At 43.5% G+C, this 23,111-nt stretch overlaps 7 protein-coding genes across 8 annotated transcripts; 4 read left to right on the top strand and 3 right to left on the bottom strand.

Moving 5' to 3' along the window:
* Window positions 1–908: 908 nt before the first annotated feature.
* Window positions 909–3,896, top strand: BCIN_08g04860 (hypothetical protein). The gene is made up of 3 exons (XM_001552313.2): window positions 909–1,488; window positions 1,776–2,344; window positions 2,406–3,896. The coding sequence occupies exons 1-3, from the start codon at window positions 1,255–1,257 to the stop codon at window positions 3,679–3,681; spliced, it is 2,079 nt and encodes a 692-aa protein (XP_001552363.2). The 5' UTR covers window positions 909–1,254; the 3' UTR covers window positions 3,682–3,896.
* Window positions 3,897–4,076: 180 nt separating this feature from the next.
* Bcdpb11 lies at window positions 4,077–6,961 on the bottom strand. The gene is made up of 2 exons (XM_001552314.2): window positions 6,823–6,961; window positions 4,077–6,701 (listed from the first exon to the last, which is right to left on the bottom strand). The coding sequence occupies exons 1-2, from the start codon at window positions 6,928–6,930 to the stop codon at window positions 4,362–4,364; spliced, it is 2,448 nt and encodes an 815-aa protein (XP_001552364.1). The 5' UTR covers window positions 6,931–6,961; the 3' UTR covers window positions 4,077–4,361.
* Window positions 6,962–7,401: 440 nt separating this feature from the next.
* Window positions 7,402–9,115, bottom strand: BCIN_08g04880 (hypothetical protein). The gene has a single exon (XM_024694681.1). It carries the CDS (start codon window positions 8,207–8,209, stop codon window positions 7,538–7,540), a length of 672 nt encoding a protein of 223 aa, XP_024550473.1. The 5' UTR covers window positions 8,210–9,115; the 3' UTR covers window positions 7,402–7,537.
* A 1,772-nt stretch (window positions 9,116–10,887) lies between these two features.
* Window positions 10,888–15,206, top strand: BCIN_08g04890 (hypothetical protein). 2 transcript variants are annotated; one of them, XM_024694682.1, is made up of 4 exons: window positions 10,888–11,498; window positions 11,861–12,685; window positions 12,743–13,851; window positions 13,915–15,206. In XM_024694682.1, exons 2-4 carry the CDS (start codon window positions 12,328–12,330, stop codon window positions 14,626–14,628), a joined length of 2,181 nt encoding a protein of 726 aa, XP_024550474.1. In that variant the 5' UTR covers window positions 10,888–11,498; window positions 11,861–12,327; the 3' UTR covers window positions 14,629–15,206. The 2 variants fall into 2 exon arrangements, with proteins under 2 accessions (XP_024550474.1, XP_001552367.1); XM_001552317.2 differs by lacking the exon at window positions 10,888–11,498 and having other exon boundaries at window positions 11,528–12,685.
* A 631-nt stretch (window positions 15,207–15,837) lies between these two features.
* Window positions 15,838–17,908, top strand: BCIN_08g04900 (hypothetical protein). Its single transcript, XM_001552318.2, has 2 exons — window positions 15,838–16,885; window positions 16,940–17,908. The coding sequence occupies exons 1-2, from the start codon at window positions 15,904–15,906 to the stop codon at window positions 17,818–17,820; spliced, it is 1,863 nt and encodes a 620-aa protein (XP_001552368.1). The 5' UTR covers window positions 15,838–15,903; the 3' UTR covers window positions 17,821–17,908.
* A 400-nt stretch (window positions 17,909–18,308) lies between these two features.
* BCIN_08g04910 (hypothetical protein) lies at window positions 18,309–19,498 on the bottom strand. Its single transcript, XM_001552319.2, has 2 exons — window positions 19,314–19,498; window positions 18,309–19,258 (listed from the first exon to the last, which is right to left on the bottom strand). The coding sequence occupies exons 1-2, from the start codon at window positions 19,344–19,346 to the stop codon at window positions 18,377–18,379; spliced, it is 915 nt and encodes a 304-aa protein (XP_001552369.2). The 5' UTR covers window positions 19,347–19,498; the 3' UTR covers window positions 18,309–18,376.
* Window positions 19,499–20,029: 531 nt separating this feature from the next.
* Window positions 20,030–23,022, top strand: BCIN_08g04920 (hypothetical protein). The gene has a single exon (XM_024694683.1). The coding sequence runs from the start codon at window positions 20,338–20,340 to the stop codon at window positions 22,789–22,791; it is 2,454 nt and encodes an 817-aa protein (XP_024550475.1). The 5' UTR covers window positions 20,030–20,337; the 3' UTR covers window positions 22,792–23,022.
* Window positions 23,023–23,111: the final 89 nt, after the last annotated feature.

Genomic DNA, 23,111 nt, shown 5'->3' on the forward strand with positions numbered 1-23,111 from the left:
CGTGACAATGCAATTTTTATGCTTTTATCATCATCTCTTGTCCAGATGAAAACCACATGCCGAGCTAGATCTCAAGACTTATGATATCACTGATGCATGCTCTCCAGACGTTCCCAGCACCGCCCTTGAATGAAATCTTGCTCGAGAAAGCACCGGCCGAAATTCGTTCAAAGTATAAATTCTTCAGACGTTAGATTCCTTGGGTCGGCTTCACCTGCGTTGCTGATTCAAGGAGTACCCCTCTCTCCTGAGAAACGGCTGACTATAAGCTTTCAAAATTGCAGTGTACACGCCCAATGCAAAAGCCATCCAATACCCAGGTACACTGCTACGTGACTGCATACATCACAAACATAATCATAATGCATGCCAATAGCATGAACAAGTTCTTGAGCTTAAATTTGATGCTATTACTAGAAGCTTTCGATTGAGTGGTCTTTAGAAAGGTCTAGAAATCGAATATTGTATAAGTTCATCGATCGATGCCATATTATTTTACTACGCGGGAGCGGGGCGGGTCCTAAGTTCGAAGTTCGAAGTTCCGAGTCCCAAGTTCCAAGTCCCAAGTTCTAAGCTCCCTTTTCTTTTTCCCGTCGGTACCGGTAGGGTTGGATATCGGCCAATACATAAAGTCTGGAGTATGTATATCCGTATGATGACTAAAGCTGTGGTCGGAACCCCAAGTACAGATATGAAGGTAAGTGCCTCGGAGTATTTGACATTGGATAAAAAGGAACACGGACCTGAGTGAAGAGGTGTCAGTGAAGACGCCAATGAAGATGTCTCAAAATTATCATCATCCGTTCTACACCCGCCAGTGCACATGACTAACCTCGGAATGTTGCCTGAGGACATCGACAGATTCCGTAACAATCCGCTCGGAACCTTTCCGCATCTCTATTCTTGCAGGAAGCTGAGGTGTACCTACAATTTACAATATGTAAATAGTTTCATGTCAAGATACACATTGAAATTCTTCAATTGCTTCAATTCCCGCCAATCTTTCCTTTGAAAGCCAGGCAAATTCTCTTCAATTGTCTTCACCACGTACTTCTACAAGCTTGGAATTCACCGCCGGACTTCCCCTCAACTCCCCCACATCCCGAATCTCATCCTTAATATAGTAACACACCCATCACAAAAATCTGTTGAGAATCGCTTCCCCTTTCTTCATACATTCCAGTTTATCCACTTTCAGTATACTCCTCTTTCCCAAAGTTAATCCGCATACTGCCACTTCATCAAGTCACAATCATGGGTTCACAAACTCCTCCCAATGGGTCCGAATCATTAGCTACAGAACTCTGGCGTCATCCTGATCCCACTTCTACCCGCATGTACGAGTTTAAAGAGATTGTTAACAAAAAATATAACTTGGACTTGGACAGTTATGATGATTTGTACAAATGGTCTATCGAAAACATAGCCGAATTTTGGGAGGAGACTTGGTGGCTTACGGGGATTAAGGCGGAGAGGGGGTTTGATATGGTACGTAGGGAGCTGGTTTTTGCATCGGCATGTGATGGGCATGATTCCTTGGGTCGGGATATTGGGTTATATACCAGATAGGGAGATGAGAGGTCGACGAGGTTAACCATGTCTCCTCTTGAGTTATCATTTGGGTTGTGAACGAGAGAGAGATTTAAGATAATTGAGAGAATGATGGATCTGAGGCGTAGTAGTTCTATGTACTTTGATATCAGGTCCAGCTCACAAACAAAGAAAAGAATTGTGCAGAGGAACACTACACATTTTTGCAAGGCTAACAATAACAGGTCGTTGACAATGACGCCCCCATGTTTCCTCGACCCAACTTCTTTCAAGGATCTCTACTCAACTTTGCCGAAAATCTCCTTTACCCCGCTAATCTCACCATTGAACCGGATTCTCCAGCTATCATCGCCGCTACAGAATCCACTCGCCAAACTGTCTCATGGGCCGAACTCAGAGAACAAGTTCGTAAATGTACCAATGCCTTACGAACGCTAGGTGTCAAACCTCATGACCGAGTTGCTGGGTTCGTAGGAAATCATACGAATACCGTTGTGGCAATGCTAGCTGCTGCATCCATAGGAGCAATTTGGACTGGTGTCAGTCCTGATACAGGAGTTGCCGCTGTATTGGATCGATTAGTGCAGATTGAGCCAGTAGTACTTTTTGCTGATAATGGGGTTGAGTATAATGGAAGATTCCATGAGAGTTTGACCAAAACACGTGAGATTGTAAAGGAATTAAAGGGGCTTAATCGGTTGATTATTTTCGACACTGTAAACCTTCCAATTGAGATTGAAGGGTTTGATATCAAGGATGGGAAAGCAGAGACTTATAATGAGTTTTTGAAGAGGTGAGTGATTTGAGCATCTTTCGCCCTCAATTCTTCCTAAATACTTACTTACAAAACCTAGCGCTACTGATCCAAATGCCCCATTAAAATTTACACAACTCCCACCAGATACTCCATTATATATACTCTACTCTTCAGGAACGACCGGAAAACCCAAATGCATCATTCACTCTTCTCTGGGTACTCTCATACAACACAAAAAAGAGCATATCCTTCACTGCGATATTCGTCCTGGTGATCGTCTTTTCTACTTCACGACGTGCACTTGGATGATGTGGCATTGGCTCGTGTCGGCTTTAGCTTCTGGAACCACCATAGTACTCTACGATGGATCACCTTTCAAACCGCATTCAAATCTCTCCATGCCTCTTCTCATCCAAGAATTAGGAATCACCCATTTTGGAACCAGTGCGAAATATCTCTCCATTCTCGAACAAAATAACATTCTCCCATTGAAACAAAATATCAATCTCTCCACCCTTCGCGCAATTTACTCTACTGGCTCACCATTAGCTCCTTCAACTTTCAAATACATCTACAGCGCTTTCCCTCCAACTATAAACCTCGGTTCCATAACAGGCGGCACAGATATAATCTCCCTCTTCGGCGCCCCCTCCCCCCTCTCCCCCGTCTACACAGGCGAAATCCAAGTCCGCGCCCTCGGTATGTCCATAACCGCCTATTCTCCCTCCGGATCTCTCATCCCAGCCGGCGAACCCGGCGATTTAGTGTGCACCAAACCATTCCCCAGTCAACCCACCACATTCTTCTCTCCATCGACCTCCTCTCACACTTCAGAAACCTCTCCAAGCCCAACTCCAGGCGATAAAAAATACTTCGAATCCTATTTCGAAACTTTTCCGGGTGTATGGCATCATGGCGATTTCATCAAATTCTCCCCCGCAACAGGAGGAATATACATGTTAGGTCGCTCAGACGGCATTCTCAAACCATCCGGTGTCCGCTTCGGCTCGGCAGAAATATACAACATCCTTCTCAAACACTACCACGCCGAAATCGAAGACGCGCTCTGCATAGGACGACGACGTCCAACAGATGACGATGAGACGGTCGTTCTTTTCGTGAAGATGTCTCCTACTTATCCATTCAACGACGAGTTGAAAGAAGGCATTAGGAAAGTGGTGAGGAAGGAATTGAGCGCAAGACATGTACCGGGCATCATCGAAGAGTGTTTTGAAATCCCGGTCACGACGAACGGGAAGAAGGTCGAGGTGGCGGTGAAACAGATTTTGTGCGGGATGGACGTGAAGATTAGTGCAAGTGTGGCGAATAGAGAGTGTTTGGATTGGTATCGGGAGTGGGCGGCGAGATGTTAGGTGCGAGATGTTGGGGATTAGGAAGATGTGAGATGAGAAATGAAGAGTGAAGAATGAAATGATTAAATGACTAAAAATAGAGGAAGAAAAATCAAATTAGATTACATTAGATTGGGAGAGAGGAAAAGAAAAAAACATATCAAAAATAGAAACAGAGAATAACATAGATATACATCAACAGACCAACTGCAGCCCGGGAAAAATATGTGTATTCATGCATACTACACTCTACCTCTCGTTTACTCAACACTCAACACCTATCACGTTCACGTTCACGTTCACATGCATGTGAATGTAAGAAACCATAGAGATTTTTCGATTTTCCAAGCCAAATGCGCTTACACACAAGACGCTATGCGATACACGGGATACAGAGTCAAAATCGAGAAGAATCATATACTTATCTCATTAACTATTCATCTCTCATTTCTTCGTGATTAATCTTAAGTCTGAGGTATTTATCTTTGCCTCGTCCCATCCTCCCTACTCTTCCCTAATCCTTGCGTACATAACAAGAAAAAAAAAATCGTTTCGCTTATCCTGTATTTGAACCATATTATACATACATCGACATAACCTATCGAACTCCAAATGTGTTACGTATCATCCAATGATCCATTACACCTACCAAATACATCTCGAGGTATTTTGCCATAACCCGCTCTTCAACTAACCCTCATTTAGCTCTTCCTATTCCTTGCACTCGTTCTTGTCCCCGTAGCGCCTTTTCCGCCAGTCCCTCCCACATTCGAAAAATCTCCAATTGTCCCTTTTCTTCCCAATCCCCTCTTCGCCTTTTCCATTTCCCTCACTACGCTCATTTCTCTCTCGACCACTTCCTTTCCCTTTCCCTCCATGATTCCCTGAACCATCATCTGATACTCCTCGCCTTCTTTATCCATGTATCCCAACTGCGTCGCTGGCGGTATATTTTCTGTCACTTTCTCTCTGTCGCCCTGGAGATTCATGAATTCGTTCATTTCATCTTGACTTTCTTCGTGCGGATAGATTACCGCGGGGCCAGTTGTAGCAGTAGAGTCTACAGAGGAGGCGAGAGAAGTGGTTGATACGTTGGAGAGGGCGCGGCCCATGATTGCTTTACCGCGGGGTTGACGGGGACGCTTGGAATTGGGATCGCTGGATACGCTTGTGCCGTTTGGGATAGAAACGGAAGAGCCAGGACGTTTTGTCTTGGCGAGGAGAGAACTGATATCGATGGAGTTTTCTTCGGGGGTTCGTGAGGTAGATGAGGAATGGGAATTTGTGGCGGGGGTAGGATTTGTAGAGTGTGAGTTGGCGGGGATTTCAGACAGAGGTTCGGGTTTTGAAGGAGGAGGAGGGGTGAGTTCTGATGATTCGGGTTCGAGATGGATAGGGACAGGAACTGATTCTTCCTCGTCTTTTATTGGGGTGGATTCGGTTTCTAGTGGTGCGAAAGCAGTCTCATCTAAGGGCGCAATGCGGCGTATTTTAGATGAGGACCGTGAAGGAAGTGTACTTGATCTGGAAATCGAACCCCTGTTTTGGCTAATTGTTTGCTCAGGATTGCTAACATGTCTTGGTACTGATTCCTTGTTTGGGATAGGTGCTGAAGCTGGTTGTTTTGTGGCTCTGCATCTGTATTTGGCGAATGGTACTTTACTTCCTGATGTAATCGAATCCCAAAGCCAATCGGCAGTGACAATTGGAATATTCCATTCTTGAGCATGTTCAAGTTTGTCTTTGCGAAGACTGACAATAGATTTTGTAACGAGAACTGAAGACTGTGGAGTCATATCTTCGCTGTATGTACCCCCTAGTAATTCGGTAGCTTTCTTCACGTGAAGAATATCAATACCGGTGAAAGCTGCCGATGATATTTTCAGGTCACTAAACCCTTCTATAGGAAACTTAGGAAATGGTCTTCCTAGAACATGCTCTTTAGGCTCGAGATATTTCTTGAGGTGCAAACATCGTTCTACCCACCAGTCTGTAATTATTTCAACCTCTGAACTGTTAATGGGATACTTTGAGGGCGAGAGATGAGATGGCACGATTATATAACTCCGTGTTCTTGAATTCGGGGCACTTAGATCAGACTCATTCCGAAGCACTTTACCATCATGTGCAACAAGATGATTTTCCAATATTTGTGTATGCTTAGCAGAAAACCCATGAATCCAAAACTGACATTCATGGAATATGCCACCTGATAGTTGGTTCGGTTCTTGAACAAGGTCAAGGGTTTTAGCTTTAAGTGGTGTCACTTCTTTGCTTTTCTCGAGTTGTTTATTCTCGGCTGGCTCGAAGCTATCACTGGTATCCCAAATTCCACTCCTCGACACCTGGATTTGATTGCCACTACCAACAATATCCCCCCATATACTCTGACTTTGGGTGTTCAGTTTTGTACTCGCAGTTCTGCGTAATTTTCTTTTACCCTCTTCGACACCAGACATCGATTGTTCCCTGGCCCTCTTCCTCGATGAATTTATCCTGGGCTTATTTTTGTCCCAAGAACCCTTTCCCCTCTCATCTATTGGCAAAGAAGGATCATAGTATTTCTCGTTCAGAATCATCCCTCTTTCCAAACTATCTGATAACCACTCGGCAGAGACTATCCGTAAGCCCCAACTCTTCGCTGCCTTATATTTGTTGCCCTCTGTTCGAAACGATATCAAATGTGTGATTTGTTTCGTCAAATTCCCATCATATTCTCCCCCATTCGCTTTGATCTTTCCTGCAATATCCTGCCTCTCTGCCGGGTCATCGCATCCGGTCATACTAATCCTGAGGGAGGTAAAGGTAGGTAAGGTATGTTGCCGTTCCAATAAATCCATATCTATATCATGATCATTCACCCAAAGGTTCCGAACTGTCGCAATCCAATCCGTCGTCATCGGTCGAACATCCGGTCGAAATTGGGCAACATAGTGGTATTTCGGGGTATCCCAATGCCCAACAATTAGGTGGGTAACTTCGACTGTGAGATCAGCTCGAATACTGGCACCCATCTGTTCTGCTTGAGTGTTTAACTCTGTCTAGAAATGAGCCAAATTAGCAACTGAGTTTAGATTGAGAAATGTGCCCTTGCATGTTGCAAATCATGCAAGTCTTGACCATTCAATACTTGTAAACATTGGCATGATAGACAAAACTTACACGCTTTTCATCTGGAACATTGGTGCAGCAAACAATCATGCCTTTTAGAGGTTGAGAAGCATTGTCACCTGCTGAAATATCAGGATAACCGTCATGAAGCGAATCCATTTTTCAAAATAGCCCCAAATGTTGAATGTTCATGAGAATTGAGAAATGTAATTTTCCACTTTGCGCGTCTCCTACCTAGTCGCGTACATCGCGGTCACTTTATTTATTTTGCCCATGGTTACCGCTTATTACTAGGTTCACTTTGGCCCGTAGCCTGGTAGTCCTACCAAACGAGATTTCTCAATTTACATTTCAAAATATCAATTCAATTCAATTCAAAACTTGAATAGGATTTCCGAGACTTGTTTGCTTACATTGCAATCTTTGCAAGTAGCGAGTCAAGTGGTTGATGTTTTCCTACTATATCGTTGCTTGTTACTGTCGTTTTTATCAGCATAAGTATATGTTGATATTCAATATTCCATGTCCACTCTTGAAGTGTAAGACCGTTGCCTCCACTGGCAAGTAAAGAGACTCTCCAGGACTGTCTATTTCCATCTACTCTTCAAAATTCTTAAAGTCACAGGGTCTTGTCAGAGAGGAGATCAAATTTCATTTTGGGCTTCGCAAAGCTATACATCGTATCTAGATTTCGCTCTAGAATCACATTACAAGCCAGCTCTGAAATATGCTTGCTAGCTTGTAACAAAACCAGTCACCCACCTGTTTAGACCTCAACGAAAACCTGTCCAGCAACATCCATCGTCTCTCGTACTTGCGCAAATTCTTCATCCAAACTAGCAAGATTGACTTGGTGTATTGTTTCAGCATCGATTCCTCCCTTTGCAAATGTTGCGCACGCATCTCCGACAAGCACAACATCACCTTCATCCACAAGTCTCCCGTTCTCCATGATATCAACGATTCTCAAATTACTCGCCATGCGCGTCGATGTACTGACGCAGTGATCTGTGGTCAAACCGCAGATGATCAATTGTCTCACGCCGTTCTCCTTCAAAAACTTCTCCAGCCCCGTTCCAATGAATGCCGAGTTGACGTTCTTTGTCCAAATCCTCTCGTTATAACGAGGAGTTGCAAATTTCTGCGGGTGGACTGCAGGTACTGATTTTCCATCAACTTCTATCTGTTTGATGGGATGCAACATAGAGGTAGGACTGATACTGTGATGGTGCACATGACAAATGAGGATAGGCGATGAGGTGCTTGCCCCTAATAATTTTTCATTGTAGTCTCTAGCCCTCCCAAGCAACATTGCGATGTTTTCCTCACACTTCGGCGTGCTGCGAGTTGCAAGATCGCCAAATGCTGTTGGATGGAGAAAACCATTCTGGATATCAATTAAGATGAGTGCTGTCTTGCGAGTAGTCGCTGGCTTCATATCAATAATTGTGCCGATGTTTTCGTCTTTGTTTGAATGATTGATGATGATGATGCTAGAATTTTAGTGAGAAGCTGCTTATCTCCACTGACTTTATATTTATTGATTTCACAAATCCGACCCAAGGGCGTACCATCTTATTGACTGCTGATAGCAGAATACCCGGCGTTGTGTGCTGCTTTTGATGCTATTCATAGGCACCGCTGGGGCTTGGCAAGGCGCGCCCTTTCATTGATCGGTGCGATTACATTATTTAAACGTCAGAGTCGAAGTTTGACTACGGAGTAGAGCAGTGACTCAAATTTTTAAGACTTCCCCTACTATTCACATTTCGAGTTCTCAAGGCTCTGATGAAAACTCTTGATGCGTTATTGTTGTGTTTGATAGTACATCTTCGTTGTTGGGTGGGGGTTAGAAACGAAGTCTAGCCAATCTCAGTTCATTAGAACCTTGCGAATCTAATCAGCAGCATAATTGCTAGAAGGAAAGAGATGAACTAATCCAACGCTGTAGTTTCACTCTTCTCTGTTACTAATCTCAACGTTCCCGTGCGTGTTTATGCTTTCCTTCTGGAATTCTACTAGACCTAAGAAATACCGTGTCGCGATCCTACAAAAAAGACTTCTACTCCTGAGCTAGAAGCTTTTCCATTATCTCCAGGCATCTTTATGTAATCAAGATGAACTAATTTGGCTGTGGCTATGGGGATCTTTGTGGTTGAACACAAGCTCGAGACAAGATCATCGTGTACGCTGGCCGCCCCGGTATGACGTGTGTGAATCTATTGGTGCATGAATGCAATGGAACCTCATGCGAGATAGATTGTAAGTGACGTTCCCGAACGTTTAAACGGATCGATTCTCCCCAGTGAGTGCATTTGTTTCGAAGGTTCTCCTTGATGATATCTCAAAAATTAGACGGTGATATACTCAGGGAAGAAGGATTGGTACTTATTAAACTTTTTCTTCTGGAACAAGTCTAATTACTCCGAATTGAGGATGATGCAAGTGGCTTAAAAGCTCGGACTTCTACGATAGGTATCCCGCATATTGAGGGGCTAGAGGAGATGCTTGGGGTGATAAGACAGCAGTTCTTCCGATCTTTACACATGCTTTAAGATTCATGCCAAATGAGATGTTACAAAGGGTGATATCCTCTTGGCAGGTACTGGTTGCAACCTGATCTGTGCCTGTTTTGAGTGATAGGATGAGGTTATAACTGTTGAAATATGATTATGCTTTCGATATCAAATCCACGCGGTTTTTGTTTGGAGGTTGACCTAGAGTCTTAGAGTGCTGGGGTATACATGTCACCCTTCGTCATTGTTTCGTATGCCACTAAACAAGCCATCTGCATCTGTATGGAGTAGTTTGGATTGTGGACATGAAATTTAAATCTTTTAGCTAGACTGTTGTCGATTATTGCCAATCATAATATAGCCTTATGAAAAGAAAACCCTGATTTGGTATTTCTAGGCCGAGAAGAGAATATATCAGGATGTAGAAATGGTACGTCGCAAAATCGGCACGTAGTCTGTACAACATTGGGTTTTCTGGGCAGAGTGGCAGAGTACTCTTAGTTTCAAGGCTTAGACGTCAGTTGGAAACATGCTCGCGAGTCTAATAATTCGACACGACGATATGTTGTTAATTCAACCAACGTCGAACAGTAGTTTCAGTCTTCAAAAAGTTTAAATTTGGAGGGCGAAAGAGATCCCAGATGCAAAGGATATTGGGTTGACACTCTACTTGGTATATCCATAACAAAATCCAAATACCGAAACCTCATGTGAAGAGATTACAAGGGGGCTCCTGTTTTCGGAGTCTCTTTTCTGCTAAATATTTTTTTTTCTTGGTTCTATCTGTTTGGTTGTGGATCTGACATCGAGTACTTGCATTTTTGACGGGCACCTGGGCATGAAAACTTGTATTCTAGAATCTTGATATGGAAATTGATTGCTGATTTAAGTTTCATCGAAGATGGATTGGTTGAAGCGACCAGTGCCCAATCTGTTAATGTACTCGGTATGCAAAATGATAATGATAGTAATGTTGTATTGACTTGAGATGGGGGATTCAGAAGAAAGATATCATAAATATCATAGATTCATAAAAATCGCATCTACTAGATGTCTAGTGAGTGATCTAAATTTTAGAACTTCGGTGCGGTGCGGCCAGAACCCGGTATCTCGGAATGGCACTGTTCGGATATGGCGGGGACTTAGTTTCGTATTCTGCATCCAGCCACATCGTCCAGTCATCAATAGGATCATGAACGCTGTTGGAAAGGACGTCTAGATCCTCGAATGGCCATTAGTACCATCCAACGAAAAGTCCAGCGTGCACAGTATACGGTATCATGTATCATGTATCATGTATGGTAACCATTCTTGAGCATTGTCATCCTATTCCATTGTCGTTGTTGTCGTCGATGTTGTCACGTTTTGAAGATTCTCAATTGGTATTCAATTTATATAGTAATCAGGTATGCACGCTAAGAAAAATTAAAACGCGTACAGCAGAGTTAGGTACATCATCGGCTCTTTCTAGTGTCCTAATTTTTGCACCTGGACATCACATACAGAAGTTGCTTTCATAGGTCTCCTCCGCGGCTTCCGGCACAAACAGGCACGATGCGGCGTTTAAAATGCTTAGAGATGGGTCCAAAGATTGGATTTTGACATTTGTACTCCGCAGGCCCTTACCATTCATCTCCAATGTACACTCCATTCCACCGGAACTGAGCAAGCCAGAGGTAGCAAATACCAACCTAGGCATCATAAGTAGCCACCATCATCCCGATCATTAAGCGTTTAGCTAAATACTTTCGGATTTGTTAACCTCCTCACAAGATTTCGTTGCATCCCTTATTTTCTTCTCCTTTCAATTCATTGATCCGCTGTTCGACGACTGATTTCTGCTCTGTACTTCCTCTCCATCCCATCATCCCGAAAATTTTGTATCGGTATTCCACAACCTGCTGACCCGGTCTTCATCATCCAATCGTCCATTCATCGCGATATATTGTTGTATGTGGGGTTTCCAGGATCCCTAGCTGTTCAAGCATCAATATCAACCCTGCCAGCAGATCTTTTGCTTGAATCTCGAATACTGGGAAATAAAAGGAAACAAGCATACCGCTTCTTGCGATTTCGTAGTACAATAACGCAGTACTTTACTTCGCATTCTCGTCTACATGTGCTGGCAATCAGATATAAACCTTACTCCTTGTTTTATATGTTGCCCAAGCATCTGACAACAAACAAATTCATAGTAATCTACCCAACATTGTGAGTACCAATTCCTCAAACACACCTCCGTGACCTGGTTGTGCGACAAATTGCATCTTGAATCATGCCCCCCTCCTTTTTAAGCCCTACCGGCTTCTCCCTGCCCAAATATATTTCTGCATCACTGCTTTAAGTCTTGGGTCATCTGGTGTCAGTGCGATCTGATATCACAATATTATAATATTGTGCCATTGCCTCGGGGGATTCAACGAGATACTGCATCTCGAACATCACCACAGTTTGCGACTACTTTCGTTTTATTTCTTACTACCCCTCATTGAGAGACTTTATACACTCATTCAGCACATACATCTCCGGAGATATTTCTCGAGAGAATTAATCATTAATACGCAAGATGACAGGCCAAATCTCAATCCCATACTTCACCAGTCGAGGAACTGTCTACTACAACCCTCCCAGTTTCCGAGCAGACAAGACACGGAACACAACTCTTCCCATACCACCTTGCCGACCTAGACAACGTCGACCTCATTCTATACATATAACTCGTCTACCCGCAGGCTTTGTTCCGTTTGACTTGCGACCTCCATCGTCCCCACCAGAGCCCAAAAAGCCTTCCCGAACCAAATCCCAATTGAACAAGCTGGCTTCCCGGGAGAGTGCAAAGCGTGTGCTAGGTTCTGTTTTCTCACCCTTTTCATCTCAGCCTTCTTCACCAACATCCTCCGCCGCATCATCCACGAGAACACCGAGCCCGCAAGTGAGTCGTTCACAGTCAGTACGGACCAATTCGGGGGATCGTCGAAGCATATTTTCTAGAAGGGCCCAATCCAGTTCTGGGTTGGAGGCCGAGTCGGAAGGAGGAATAATGACTGGGCCTGGGCCTAGTAATATGGAAGCTGTGGGCATCGAAAACCGTCCCTTAGGAAGCAGCCAGCCGGACGTTGATTTGAGCATTAGAAATTCGAAGCCACCCCCGATAGCGAGCTTTGGGGAAAATGAGAAACCTGTTGCGTCAGGCAATGGGGTATCTGTGTATGTTCCTTTCGCTGAACCTATTGTATACCTGACTGGTTTGGATCACGACGGTACAACTCGCAATTCTGAATCCCACAATACCCTTGGGATTCTCCGTGGAAAAGTTCGACTTAATGTTACTAAGAGCGCCAAGATCAAGTCAGTTACATTGACATTTAGAGGAAAGGCGCGAACTGAGTGGCCTGAAGGTAAGCAATACTCAATTCACTTACACATTTTGATCAAGGAAGCTTACAACAATACAGGACTGCCACCGAACAGAACAGAGACTTTCCAAGAAGATTCACTTCGAACACAAGTTCTACCATTCTTCAATGCTTTGTACGAAGGTTCTGATGTCGGCTATGGCACGCATTGCAATTATTATTTACGGGATAAATCTGGGACAACTTCTGTAACCCCCCTGGATTTACCTAGCTCTGGAATATCGACATTACTCGGCGCTAGAAGTAGAGCAAGTACCCTCATTACATCAAAGGAGTCAAAGAGACTGTCATTACAGAATAATCAATCCCGTAGTTTCCAAAAGGGAGACTCTCCCAACGGCCCAACTCCTCAACAAAAAGGTTACAAAACTTTCCATCCTGGAGTATACGAATACACTTTTGAATTGCCCATTGACAATAACTCTCCGGAAACCACAAAACTCCCGATGGCTTCTGTGGTATGGCAAGTAGAAACTTTGGTTGAAAGGGCGGGTGCCTTTCGCGCCAACCTTTTTGGAGTCAAAGAAGTACCGGTCATCAGAACACCAAACATTGAGTCATTGGAATTGGTCGAACCCATCTCAATAAGCAGAAATTGGGATGACCAGTTACATTATGATATCATGATTTCCGGAAAATCCTTCCCGATTGGCTCTAAGATTCCTATAGCTTTCAAGTTGACCCCTTTGGCAAAAGTTCAAATCCACAAGATAAGGATTTATGTCACTGAGTCTATTGATTACCATAATAACAGTGGTGATATAACTAGAAAGGACAAGCAGCAGAAGAAACTTTTACTATTCGAGAAATTGGCGAACCAGGATCCCGCCAAAGAGTTTAGAAACTCTGAACTGCGAGTTCTTCGTGGGGGCGAGCTCTCTGTTTCAGAAAGAGCTCATGCGCGGGCAACTGCACAGAGGGAGAGGGAGAGAATGGCAAGACAGTTGGGCACCACCCCAGAGCCTCTACCTGAAGAGTCCAACAATATACTAGGTGATATCGACCTTGGGCTTGACCACTTTGCCGGCCCAACAGAATTGGAGATGTCAGTTCAACTGCCCACATGCGAGATGATGAAAAAAGATGAATCCAAACGCCTTCATCACGATTGTTCATGGAAGAACGCTAGGGTACACCACTGGTTCAAGGTAAACCGAATTCTCACATTAATTAGTCGCCCTTTGGAATACATTAGCTTACATTATTTTTAGATTGCTATGCGTATATCGCGCAAAGATCCTGATGACCCTACTGGTAAAAAGCGCCGCCATTTTGAGATTTCTATCGATTCCCCTTTTACTATTCTCAGCTGCCACGCATCTCAAATGCAAATGGCTTTGCCTGCATACTGTGATCTCGGTGGCCCGAATGTTCGCTCTCAAAATGAGCGTCAATGTGGTTGTCCTAATGCAGCCAGTGTAGAGAATGCGCCAATAACATCAGCCTCGAGAGCTTCTTCTCTTGATAATCTGAGGCAGAGTCTTGGCCAGTCGACGATGGCGCGCCCAGAAACCGCCCAGCTTTTGACTAGACCACCACAAGCGCATCTTGCAATGAACACAGCAGTTCAACGACCTATTCACATGTTACGCAACCCAAGTTTTGCTGCTCCTGAATATGAGGCTGATGAACCTCCCCCACCAATGCCAACGCCACCGCCCATGTATGATCATGTTGTTGGTACGCCTAGCGTCGACGGGCTTGCTGATTACTTTACAAGATTGGCCGATTATGAGGAGGAAGATCACACAGATGATGAAGATGTACAGCGAGCTTCAAATCGTGGCCGTGTGAATGTTGTTAATCCCAACACGCCAGGTGGGCGGATCGCTCGAAGCATGGACATTAATCGTGATTTTATGTTCAACGCGGCAGCTCTTAACAACAGAATGAATCGTGGTGAGGCTGGTGGCAGAAATGCCTAGACAATGACTAGATTCCACGGATCAGGCTCGGAATTTTACATGACTTTTGGACAGTACGGATATATACATACATAGTTGTATGGGATACGGGAAAACATGCTTGCATGGTAATTCTTTTGGGGGTTGGAAAATTGGGCCATGGTGTTTCCTGGATACCCGGTGGGATCATAATTATAAGGTTGAATATAATCATTCACTGGTTGGTCTTGGGGTGGCGGTGCAGAAACGCTCTTTTGGTCACTATCGGCGTACCTGTTGGTATTCTTGTATTTCTCTTCTGGGTAAAGCATTCTTAGCCGGGGCTTTTAGGCGGTATGATAAATGAACGAACACGATGAAACAACATGAGTACTTATGATTCGGGACGGCGTATATACCTTTGATTATTGGTTTGGTTAACGAATAGATGCATTGAGGAAATCGGGACAAGGCGGTATATATTTCAAGTACAAATGCCAAGATTGGTTACTATCATTTAAAAAATTATTGAAAGCAATGTTTGCCATTTCTGTGACGCTCTGTTTTATGTAGCAATATTCAAAAGCTTGCGAGAAAATCATGATGCTAACGCTTTTCCACTTTGCATCTTGCAACGGCTACATGTTTTCTACATCAGTTCATGCTATGTGATTATATAACAGTACTTGATCATTAGTGCTCTTGATCAATCTTACTGATAAATCTTACAAATTTGATTCAATCTTTGAATGGCATATAAATTTGACTTCTCTTAATATCTACCCCCTAAACATGTCTCTTTTTGGAGGTCGCTTAGAAACGAAGAAAAGACTATGTGCTAATTAATTGTACTATTTTAATTGTGATATCGATCACTACTCTGACTGTTCCCCTCTATTAAATGACGATTATTAAAGTGTTTCCGAGACCCAGAGCACTTGGATAAAGATTTTATGAAAAATTGATGTTCCTTCAAATTGTAAAGATACTTTAGTGAGCGTCTTTTACAGTTCAGGGGTCTTACCGATGTGATTAAATCGGCTATACGCTTTGGTCTTTAATAATACATATTATTCTTGATTCAATTATACTATGCACATCCACGCTTGCTACGATAATTTTTTTTACAATATTGAATCGTCACTTCTGTCGCGTAAAGTGGGGTTCTCAAATACTCTTTCGGCAGGTGGAAGTAAGCTGGTGCCTAGGCGGTTAAACGCCATCTCTCATCTCTTACTACATCACCATTGCGATGACAGGATATTTTCAAACCCAAAGTTTGATCTTATACAAACAATACTAGCTCTAGACTTCATCATGTCTTTGGGAAATAAAGACGAAAACACCTTTGACGTAATAATCGTCGGCGGCGGAACAGCAGGTAGCGTCCTGGCAGCACGCCTCTCATCTACCCCCACTCTTCGTATCCTCGTGCTCGAAGCAGGTCAAAATCGCAACTCAGACCCCAAAGTCAGTACCCCAGGCTTTGCTGGTTCAGTATTTGGAAATCAGAATTATGATTGGGGGTTCCGGACTGTGTCGGAGAAGGGTTTGAATGGTAGAGTGATTTTGCAACCACGAGGCAAGCTATGGGGTGGAAGTAGCGCAATTAATTCACATGCATTGGTTTATCCATCGAGCGCATATCATGATGCATGGGGAAGCTTACTGGGTGCTGGGAAAGGCTGGGATTGGGATGGGATTGGGAAGTATTATACGAGATTTCAAAAATTGCAGGAACCTGGCGAGGAGGTTAAGCGAGAATTAGAGATTGGAGACTTTGCGATGGAAGGTGGGCATATCCGCAAGCATGACGAGAGCGAGTATGAGGAGGTAATTCAAGCGTCCTACCCTGTGACTTTACATCCGATGCAGAAAGCTTGGACAGATGCGATCCAAGATCTAGGATATAGCTCGTCAAAGAACCCAGTCGAGGGAGATGTTCTCGGAGGGTCTACGACGACGAATGCTATTGATTCTTTCAGAGGCGAAAGAAGTCATGCCGGGGTCGCATTTCTGGAGCCATCAATTAAACGAGGCAATCTTGTCGTCAAAAGTAACGTGCTGGTGAATAAGATAATATTTGGAGAGGAGAAGAGGGACGGCAAGGTTGTTGCAATTGGTGTCCTTTACAGCCAAGAGAATGGGGAAACTGTGATTGCTCATGCGAGTCGAGAAGTCGTGGTATGCGCTGGGACATTTGGATCGCCAAAATTACTGGAGCTATCCGGCATTGGGCAACGTGAAAGACTTAATACTGCGGGTATCGAATGTCTTCGTGAACTTGGAGGTGTCGGCGGTAAGGATGCCCGCTAGACAAATTGGCTCTCTTGATGCTTACGTGTGAAAATAGAAAACCTCCAAGACCATCTGAACTTTGGGCCTTCCGTGGAAGTGTTAGATAATATCGAAACAGCAGATGTCGCTGCTCGAGATCCCTCAATAATTGAAGCCGCCAAAAAGCTGTACGAGGCCAAGCACACAGGTCGGTTTGCAGAAGGTGCTGCATATAGTTTCTCCTATCTGCCACTAAAATTCTTCAACTCAGAAGAAGAAGAACGTGAATTAACAGCTCTCGTCAACAAGACCCTACTGGAGAGCTCATCAACAGTCAGCAAGGGATTGAAAGCTCAGTATGATATCATAAAGCGCATTATATTCGACCCAGAAGAAGCATCTTCGACAATTTTTATGACGCGGAAACAACGATACACTCCGATTGCTACACCCGCACCAGGGAACTACATGACCATATTAGCTATGCTTTCCTACCCTTTCTCTCGCGGGAGCTCTCATATCGCAACTGCTGACCCCATTGAGCATCCTGAAATCAAAATCAACTACCTCGAACATCCCCTAGATGCCGAAATGCTGTCTCGCCATATAATCCAAATCGGTCAATTGTTGGAACAGCCCAAGCTGTCTGCACTTCTCAAGCCAGATGGCAACACCTTACCGAGTGGATTTCCTCGCCACACCAAAAGTGTAGAGGAAGTGACACGCTTCATTCGCCAATTCGGAGCGACGAATTACCATCCTGTAGGAACCTGTGCTATGATGAGTGAGGATCTGGATGGGGTCGTTGACGAGAATTTGATTGTGTATGGAACGGCGAATATGAGGGTTTGTGATGCGAGCGTCATCCCGATTGAACCTCGTGGGAATGTCTTGAGTACTGTCTATGCGACGGCAGAGAAGGGGGCGGATATTTTGAAGAGAGATCTGGAGTTTTGATACATATATTAGGATTGAATAGAGCAAGTTTCAGATACACACAGTTTTAGATTTTGTTGTAGACAATTTGACGAGATTACTGTAATCATATCACTGCTGACTAGACTTGAAATAATTCTTAATTGCTAAATTAAAGAAAGTGTCAGTCTACATCACGACGGTGTGCATGCAGTATTATACGCTTAATAACCATCAGATTAAGAATCACTTCTTAGTATTATCATAAAACAAAACTGGAAATTTATATCTAATAGCTCTATAAGTCTAAAAAGAAAAAACAATTTGATAGCAGTGTTATATCATCTTAAATTTCAGATCCTTAGAATATTTATTATCAAATTCAAATACCATTGACAGATCCATCCTCTCCATCCTCCCCATTCTCCCCATTCTCCTTAACTTCATACCTTCACTTCTTCAACATAGAAAGTCTTTTCAGCAATACATGATAAAGATTAAAAACTTGTGAACGGGAGCGAGAAACACTGTGCCGTTTTACAATTTGTTCATAAATCAATGTACGTTGTAATTTAATATTCTCTTAGGAAACTTTCTATTACTTGACATACTTCTTCACAATGGCTTCCAATTCAGCATCTGTTTTCTCCTTCAAACCCAGCAATTCATTATCCGACTTTTCCCAGCTCGACCTATGTTCCTCGCCAAAAATCGCAACAAAAATGTATCCGACCATGACCTCCATGGTAATTTCCCCCTTTGCAAGCTTCTCATTTGAAGACTTGAGAACATCAGCCGTCTTCACTGGAATAGCTTCCCAGTTCTTCTCTGGAGCAACCTTCTTTGCAATTGACAAAAGACTGTTTTGAGATGTTTGCACATCTTGGATATACACGGCCCGATTTTTCGTTTCTTCAAATTTGCTAAGAACAGCTACGACAGCTTGAGCTACGGTCGCGAGAGTGGTGGCACTGAATAGCTTATCACCTCCATTGTAGATAGATGGTTTTCCAGATGTCACATCGAGTATGAAATTATGCTCGAGCCCCCAATCAAGAAATCCGCCGTTGCGGATATATGTGTATGTAAAGCTTGGATTCTTGGCAGCAACAGCTTCGAGATGAGAAGAAGTGGCCACCTTATGTCCAAAGACAGGAAGGGCTTTAGTTGGGGGATCTGCAAGGTCAGAACCGAATTCTGAGGGGATGAAACGAGTTACGCCTGCGGCAACAGCGGCGTCGATTAGGAGTTTTTGGCCGAGGAGACCTTCGGTTCCGACGCAGGAGACTATGGCGTCAATTTTTTGTGATTGGAGGGCGTCTGTGAGAGATTGGGTGGAGTTAAAGTCTACGGGGAGGACAGTCGCGCTTGAGGGGTAGGTTGATGTCGAGGTGGAGGAGGAGCGAGTGAGTATTGTGATGTTGAATTTGTTGGATTGGAGGAGGGCTTCAAGGATGGGCTTGCCGAGAGCACCGTTTGACTGTATTCAAGTAAGATAATGCCTTGATAGATTCAGGAAAGATTGGTTCACTTACACCAGCAATAGCTACGTTTTTGATGACACTCATGATGAAGGTGATCTTGGGATTCGGAATAATTAATTCTTCAAAAGTTTTATGGAGTTTTGAGTAATTGAGGACTTTGGTAGAAAGATACAGATGGATATTTGGATAATGGAGATCTTTCTTCAAGCAATTCGTGGTTTATATAGACATTATTCGCGGAATACCACTGATATCTACACGAGCAGAGGAACAAGCGATGTGGGGGGAGCCGAAGTGTAAAGCATCCCTCTCGGTCGCTTGATCATCAAAGCCTAAGAAAGTACCAAGACAAAGTTAAATATATGGATCTCATTGCATTTACTATTTTGAAACTGTGGTCCATCGGATTATCCCTCTTTTTCTCGAGGGGACAAATCCTTTCCATGGAATCCAGCGTTCCACTTTAAATTGGCGATTAGATGGTCGTTAAGACCTAGATATCAACCCCCAAAATGACATTCCTCTAGATGCTAGAAGTCAAAGTTAACAGTTAGAAAATCTTAGCTAAAGCCTGCGTGTTAATTCCAAAGCTCCAATTAATTATTGATCTTGAAGTTTACATCTTTGATTCATTATTTGTCATTAAACATACAGTAGGATTGCATTTCTTGTGTGGATTAAATGATTAGTGATATGGGATGAAGTCTTTAGAGTTTCAGCTTCTTCCGAGTATAAGTAATCTTCGGCCGCCCCCCTCTTACACCTTTGAAAACAGAAGACTTCCACAACACAAGAAGATGGCAATCAAAGTCCAGAAATTTTAACCTCTTCCGAATTTCTATTACAAGCTCCCTTTCTTTGGCAGTAAACGCTCGGGAACCGAACATCACGTGACAGTTTCTCATCTCGGTCGCCCACCTCACGGACCTATCAATACGACGATTGATGACAAACCTTAACATAAACTACAACAGTTTTTTGGCTCTTGAAATACGAATTTAGATGTGAATGAGTGCCGTTGGTGATATCTTAATAATTAGATTTTGGTCAGCCATTTATTTCGTCATTCGCGTCAATGGATAGCCCAGAAACTCCGCCTAGATGGTCGTGCCAGTTCCAGGGTTGTACGAAATCGTTTCAGCGGAAGGAGCATTTGACTCGACATCAAAAATCACATTCTAATTCGTCTCCAGCACATATTTGTAGAATATGTCATAAAGAGTTTTCTCGTAGTGATGGACTGCAGAGACATCTTGGACGTCACGGGCAACAGTTCAAGAAACCTACCGGTCGAAGCAGGAGGGCATGCGCGACTTGTCATTCCAGTAAAATCAAATGCGATGGAAATGATCCATGTTCCAGATGCGAGAAGAAGAACATTTCCTGCAAGTATGGGTTGCGGCAAGAGTTGCCTGCTATAATCAGTAGGCAAGATGAAGCCCCCAATGATGATGTGAGCGATTGGGAAGGTTCGGAATCTTCAATGTCCGAAAATGTACGAGGGGATCAGATGTCCGTTGAAAGTCCACAGTCTAGTCAGGTACCTAATCCTGACGAGATATTTGTTACAAATCAAATATCTAATGAGGCTTACGCACTCAACTCCGGCCAGTATTCCCGTTCGAATCAAACGTTCAACTCTATTCCAACACACAACCCTTCACAAGAGGCACATGATTCGTCAGTAAGCAGGAATGTGCTCAACAATTCGGTTACTTCTGGAAACTCGCCCTCACTAAATCTGGGACGCATGCCTCACGGGCTTGTCGATTGGTTAAATGTCAGGATTCAACAAGATGTTCCTCAAATCCGAGAGGCGCCCCGAAATACCTCTCTTCCCATATCTAAGCTCAATTACCTGTGTTCGCTTGCCGAAGAAACTGTTGAGAGATATCGTTCTCTGTACTTCGCCAATTTCCACGACCGTTGGCCCATAATCCATTCCCCAACTTATGAAGAAGATGAAGAGGCACCTGAGCTTCTGCTCCCATCTATATTGATGATTGGAGGTTGGGTTGACGGAACTCCAAGCTCGAGAGATTGGGCTTTGAAAGTTCACCATAATTTGGTAGAATGTATTATCCCACGTTTATGCCAGCTGAAGGATATAGATACAATGACACAGAATCTGCCTATAGTTTTATATCAGTGCACATTGTTGAATATTATTTTGGCATCATACTGTGGGAAGCGTGAGGTTTTGAAAAAAGGTCTGATTTTACGCAGCCTCCTAGCTGCCTCTATATACGAAGGTGGAATCTTAACACCTGGGACTATCTATACCGACGATAAGCCCGGGTTTTTTCTGCCACTTTATTCGGTTAGACATCAACAAAGAAAGAGGATCGCAGTTGGTCTCTTCAAAATTGACACATATTTCAGTGCCATAACCCTACAGCTAGGATTACTCAAGCCAGAAGAGCTATACTTTAGTATTCCAGACACCATCGCGCTTTGGAACGCCGGAGGAATTCATCGTTGGGAGGCCCGTCAAATGAATGAGCCGAAATCTAGAAGCTATCGTTCAATCAATGTAATGCTTGAAGGAATAGCTCTTGGAGGAATTGAATTTCCACAAAATGAGTCTATGTTAGAAGATATCCAGATTTGTCTTTGGGCTATGCAGTCAGAAATTTTGCAGCTTTTAAAGCAAGGTCAGCCTGGGATGCGGAATGAAATAAGTCTAAGCATTCAAAGACAATCACTTAAACGCCAAATGGAAGCTCTAAAACGTGGGTTCTCAAATCTTTCTGCGAAACTATCGTGCCCCAATGTATTTGACCAAGCAGATCAGTCTCCAGTATGTTACTACTATGGACTTGAAGACCATGATAAGCCCGGATGGCAAGACATAGTTTCCCGACGTATCAATTGCTTTATATTCGACACGTCTATCCTTCATAATCTGATGAATCTACAAGTATTCACCGAGACTCAGACTATTAGGATGCTCGCCAAAGATCTAGCACTGTCTGATGAAGTTCGAGGAGTCTTTGGAAAGATATATTCTGAACCCCATACTAGACGTGTTGCGGCAGCACGCGCATGGACACAAGAGCCTAGCTCTCGGCGAGCGTTGTGGCACGCAACTGAAATTCTCCTGAGCCACAATGCACTCAACCAAACACCGTCTCTCGCCAACTTCATCCCCGAACCAATTTCATACATAGCTTTAGCATCTGCAGCATTAGTTATTTGGACCCATTGCATGTACGGACAAGAAGCATGCAACGATTTATTACCTGCATCAATGCTCCCTCACGAAGTGAGTATGTCTATCGAGTTGACAAAGCTAAGCGAAGTGATGAACGGCTCCTTGTATGATGAAAAAGGAAAGGAGGTTTGGATTGAAGGGGGTGCTTATTTTAGAGCTTCGATTGAGAATGTTCAATTGTGTAGTTGCAATGTTGGGATTTTGATAGATAAGCTTAGGGCTCATATACCGCGTGGTTGGGAGATTATGGATGAGATTGCACCAAACATCTTCGGGAAGCTCGATGGTCAAGAAGCTGCTCAAATGGCTTCATAAAGCTTTAAGCATCCAGAATCTGAAGTCCGTCAATTCGATTCGTACAAGACACTTTCAATATATGATATCTCACCCACGGTCAGCGTGCCAAATAACCTGAAATTGCCAATCAGGAGGGACTTTTGGTACCCCAAACAATTTCGATCTTTCAGATAGATTCAAATTGCCAATTGGATAATCAATGGATTAGGTTAGTCTCCGAATGTGATCTTGATGTACAGCATTGTGTCACCAGATATTGTAGATATATTGTGATTCAGATTTTGTATCGCAACATGTATATTGCTGAGCTCGAGGAGTCATGGCATCCTGATATCTCG

This window comes from Botrytis cinerea, chromosome 8 (genome assembly GCF_000143535.2).
Source record: "Botrytis cinerea B05.10 chromosome 8, complete sequence".
Lineage (NCBI taxonomy): Eukaryota > Fungi > Ascomycota > Leotiomycetes > Helotiales > Sclerotiniaceae > Botrytis > Botrytis cinerea.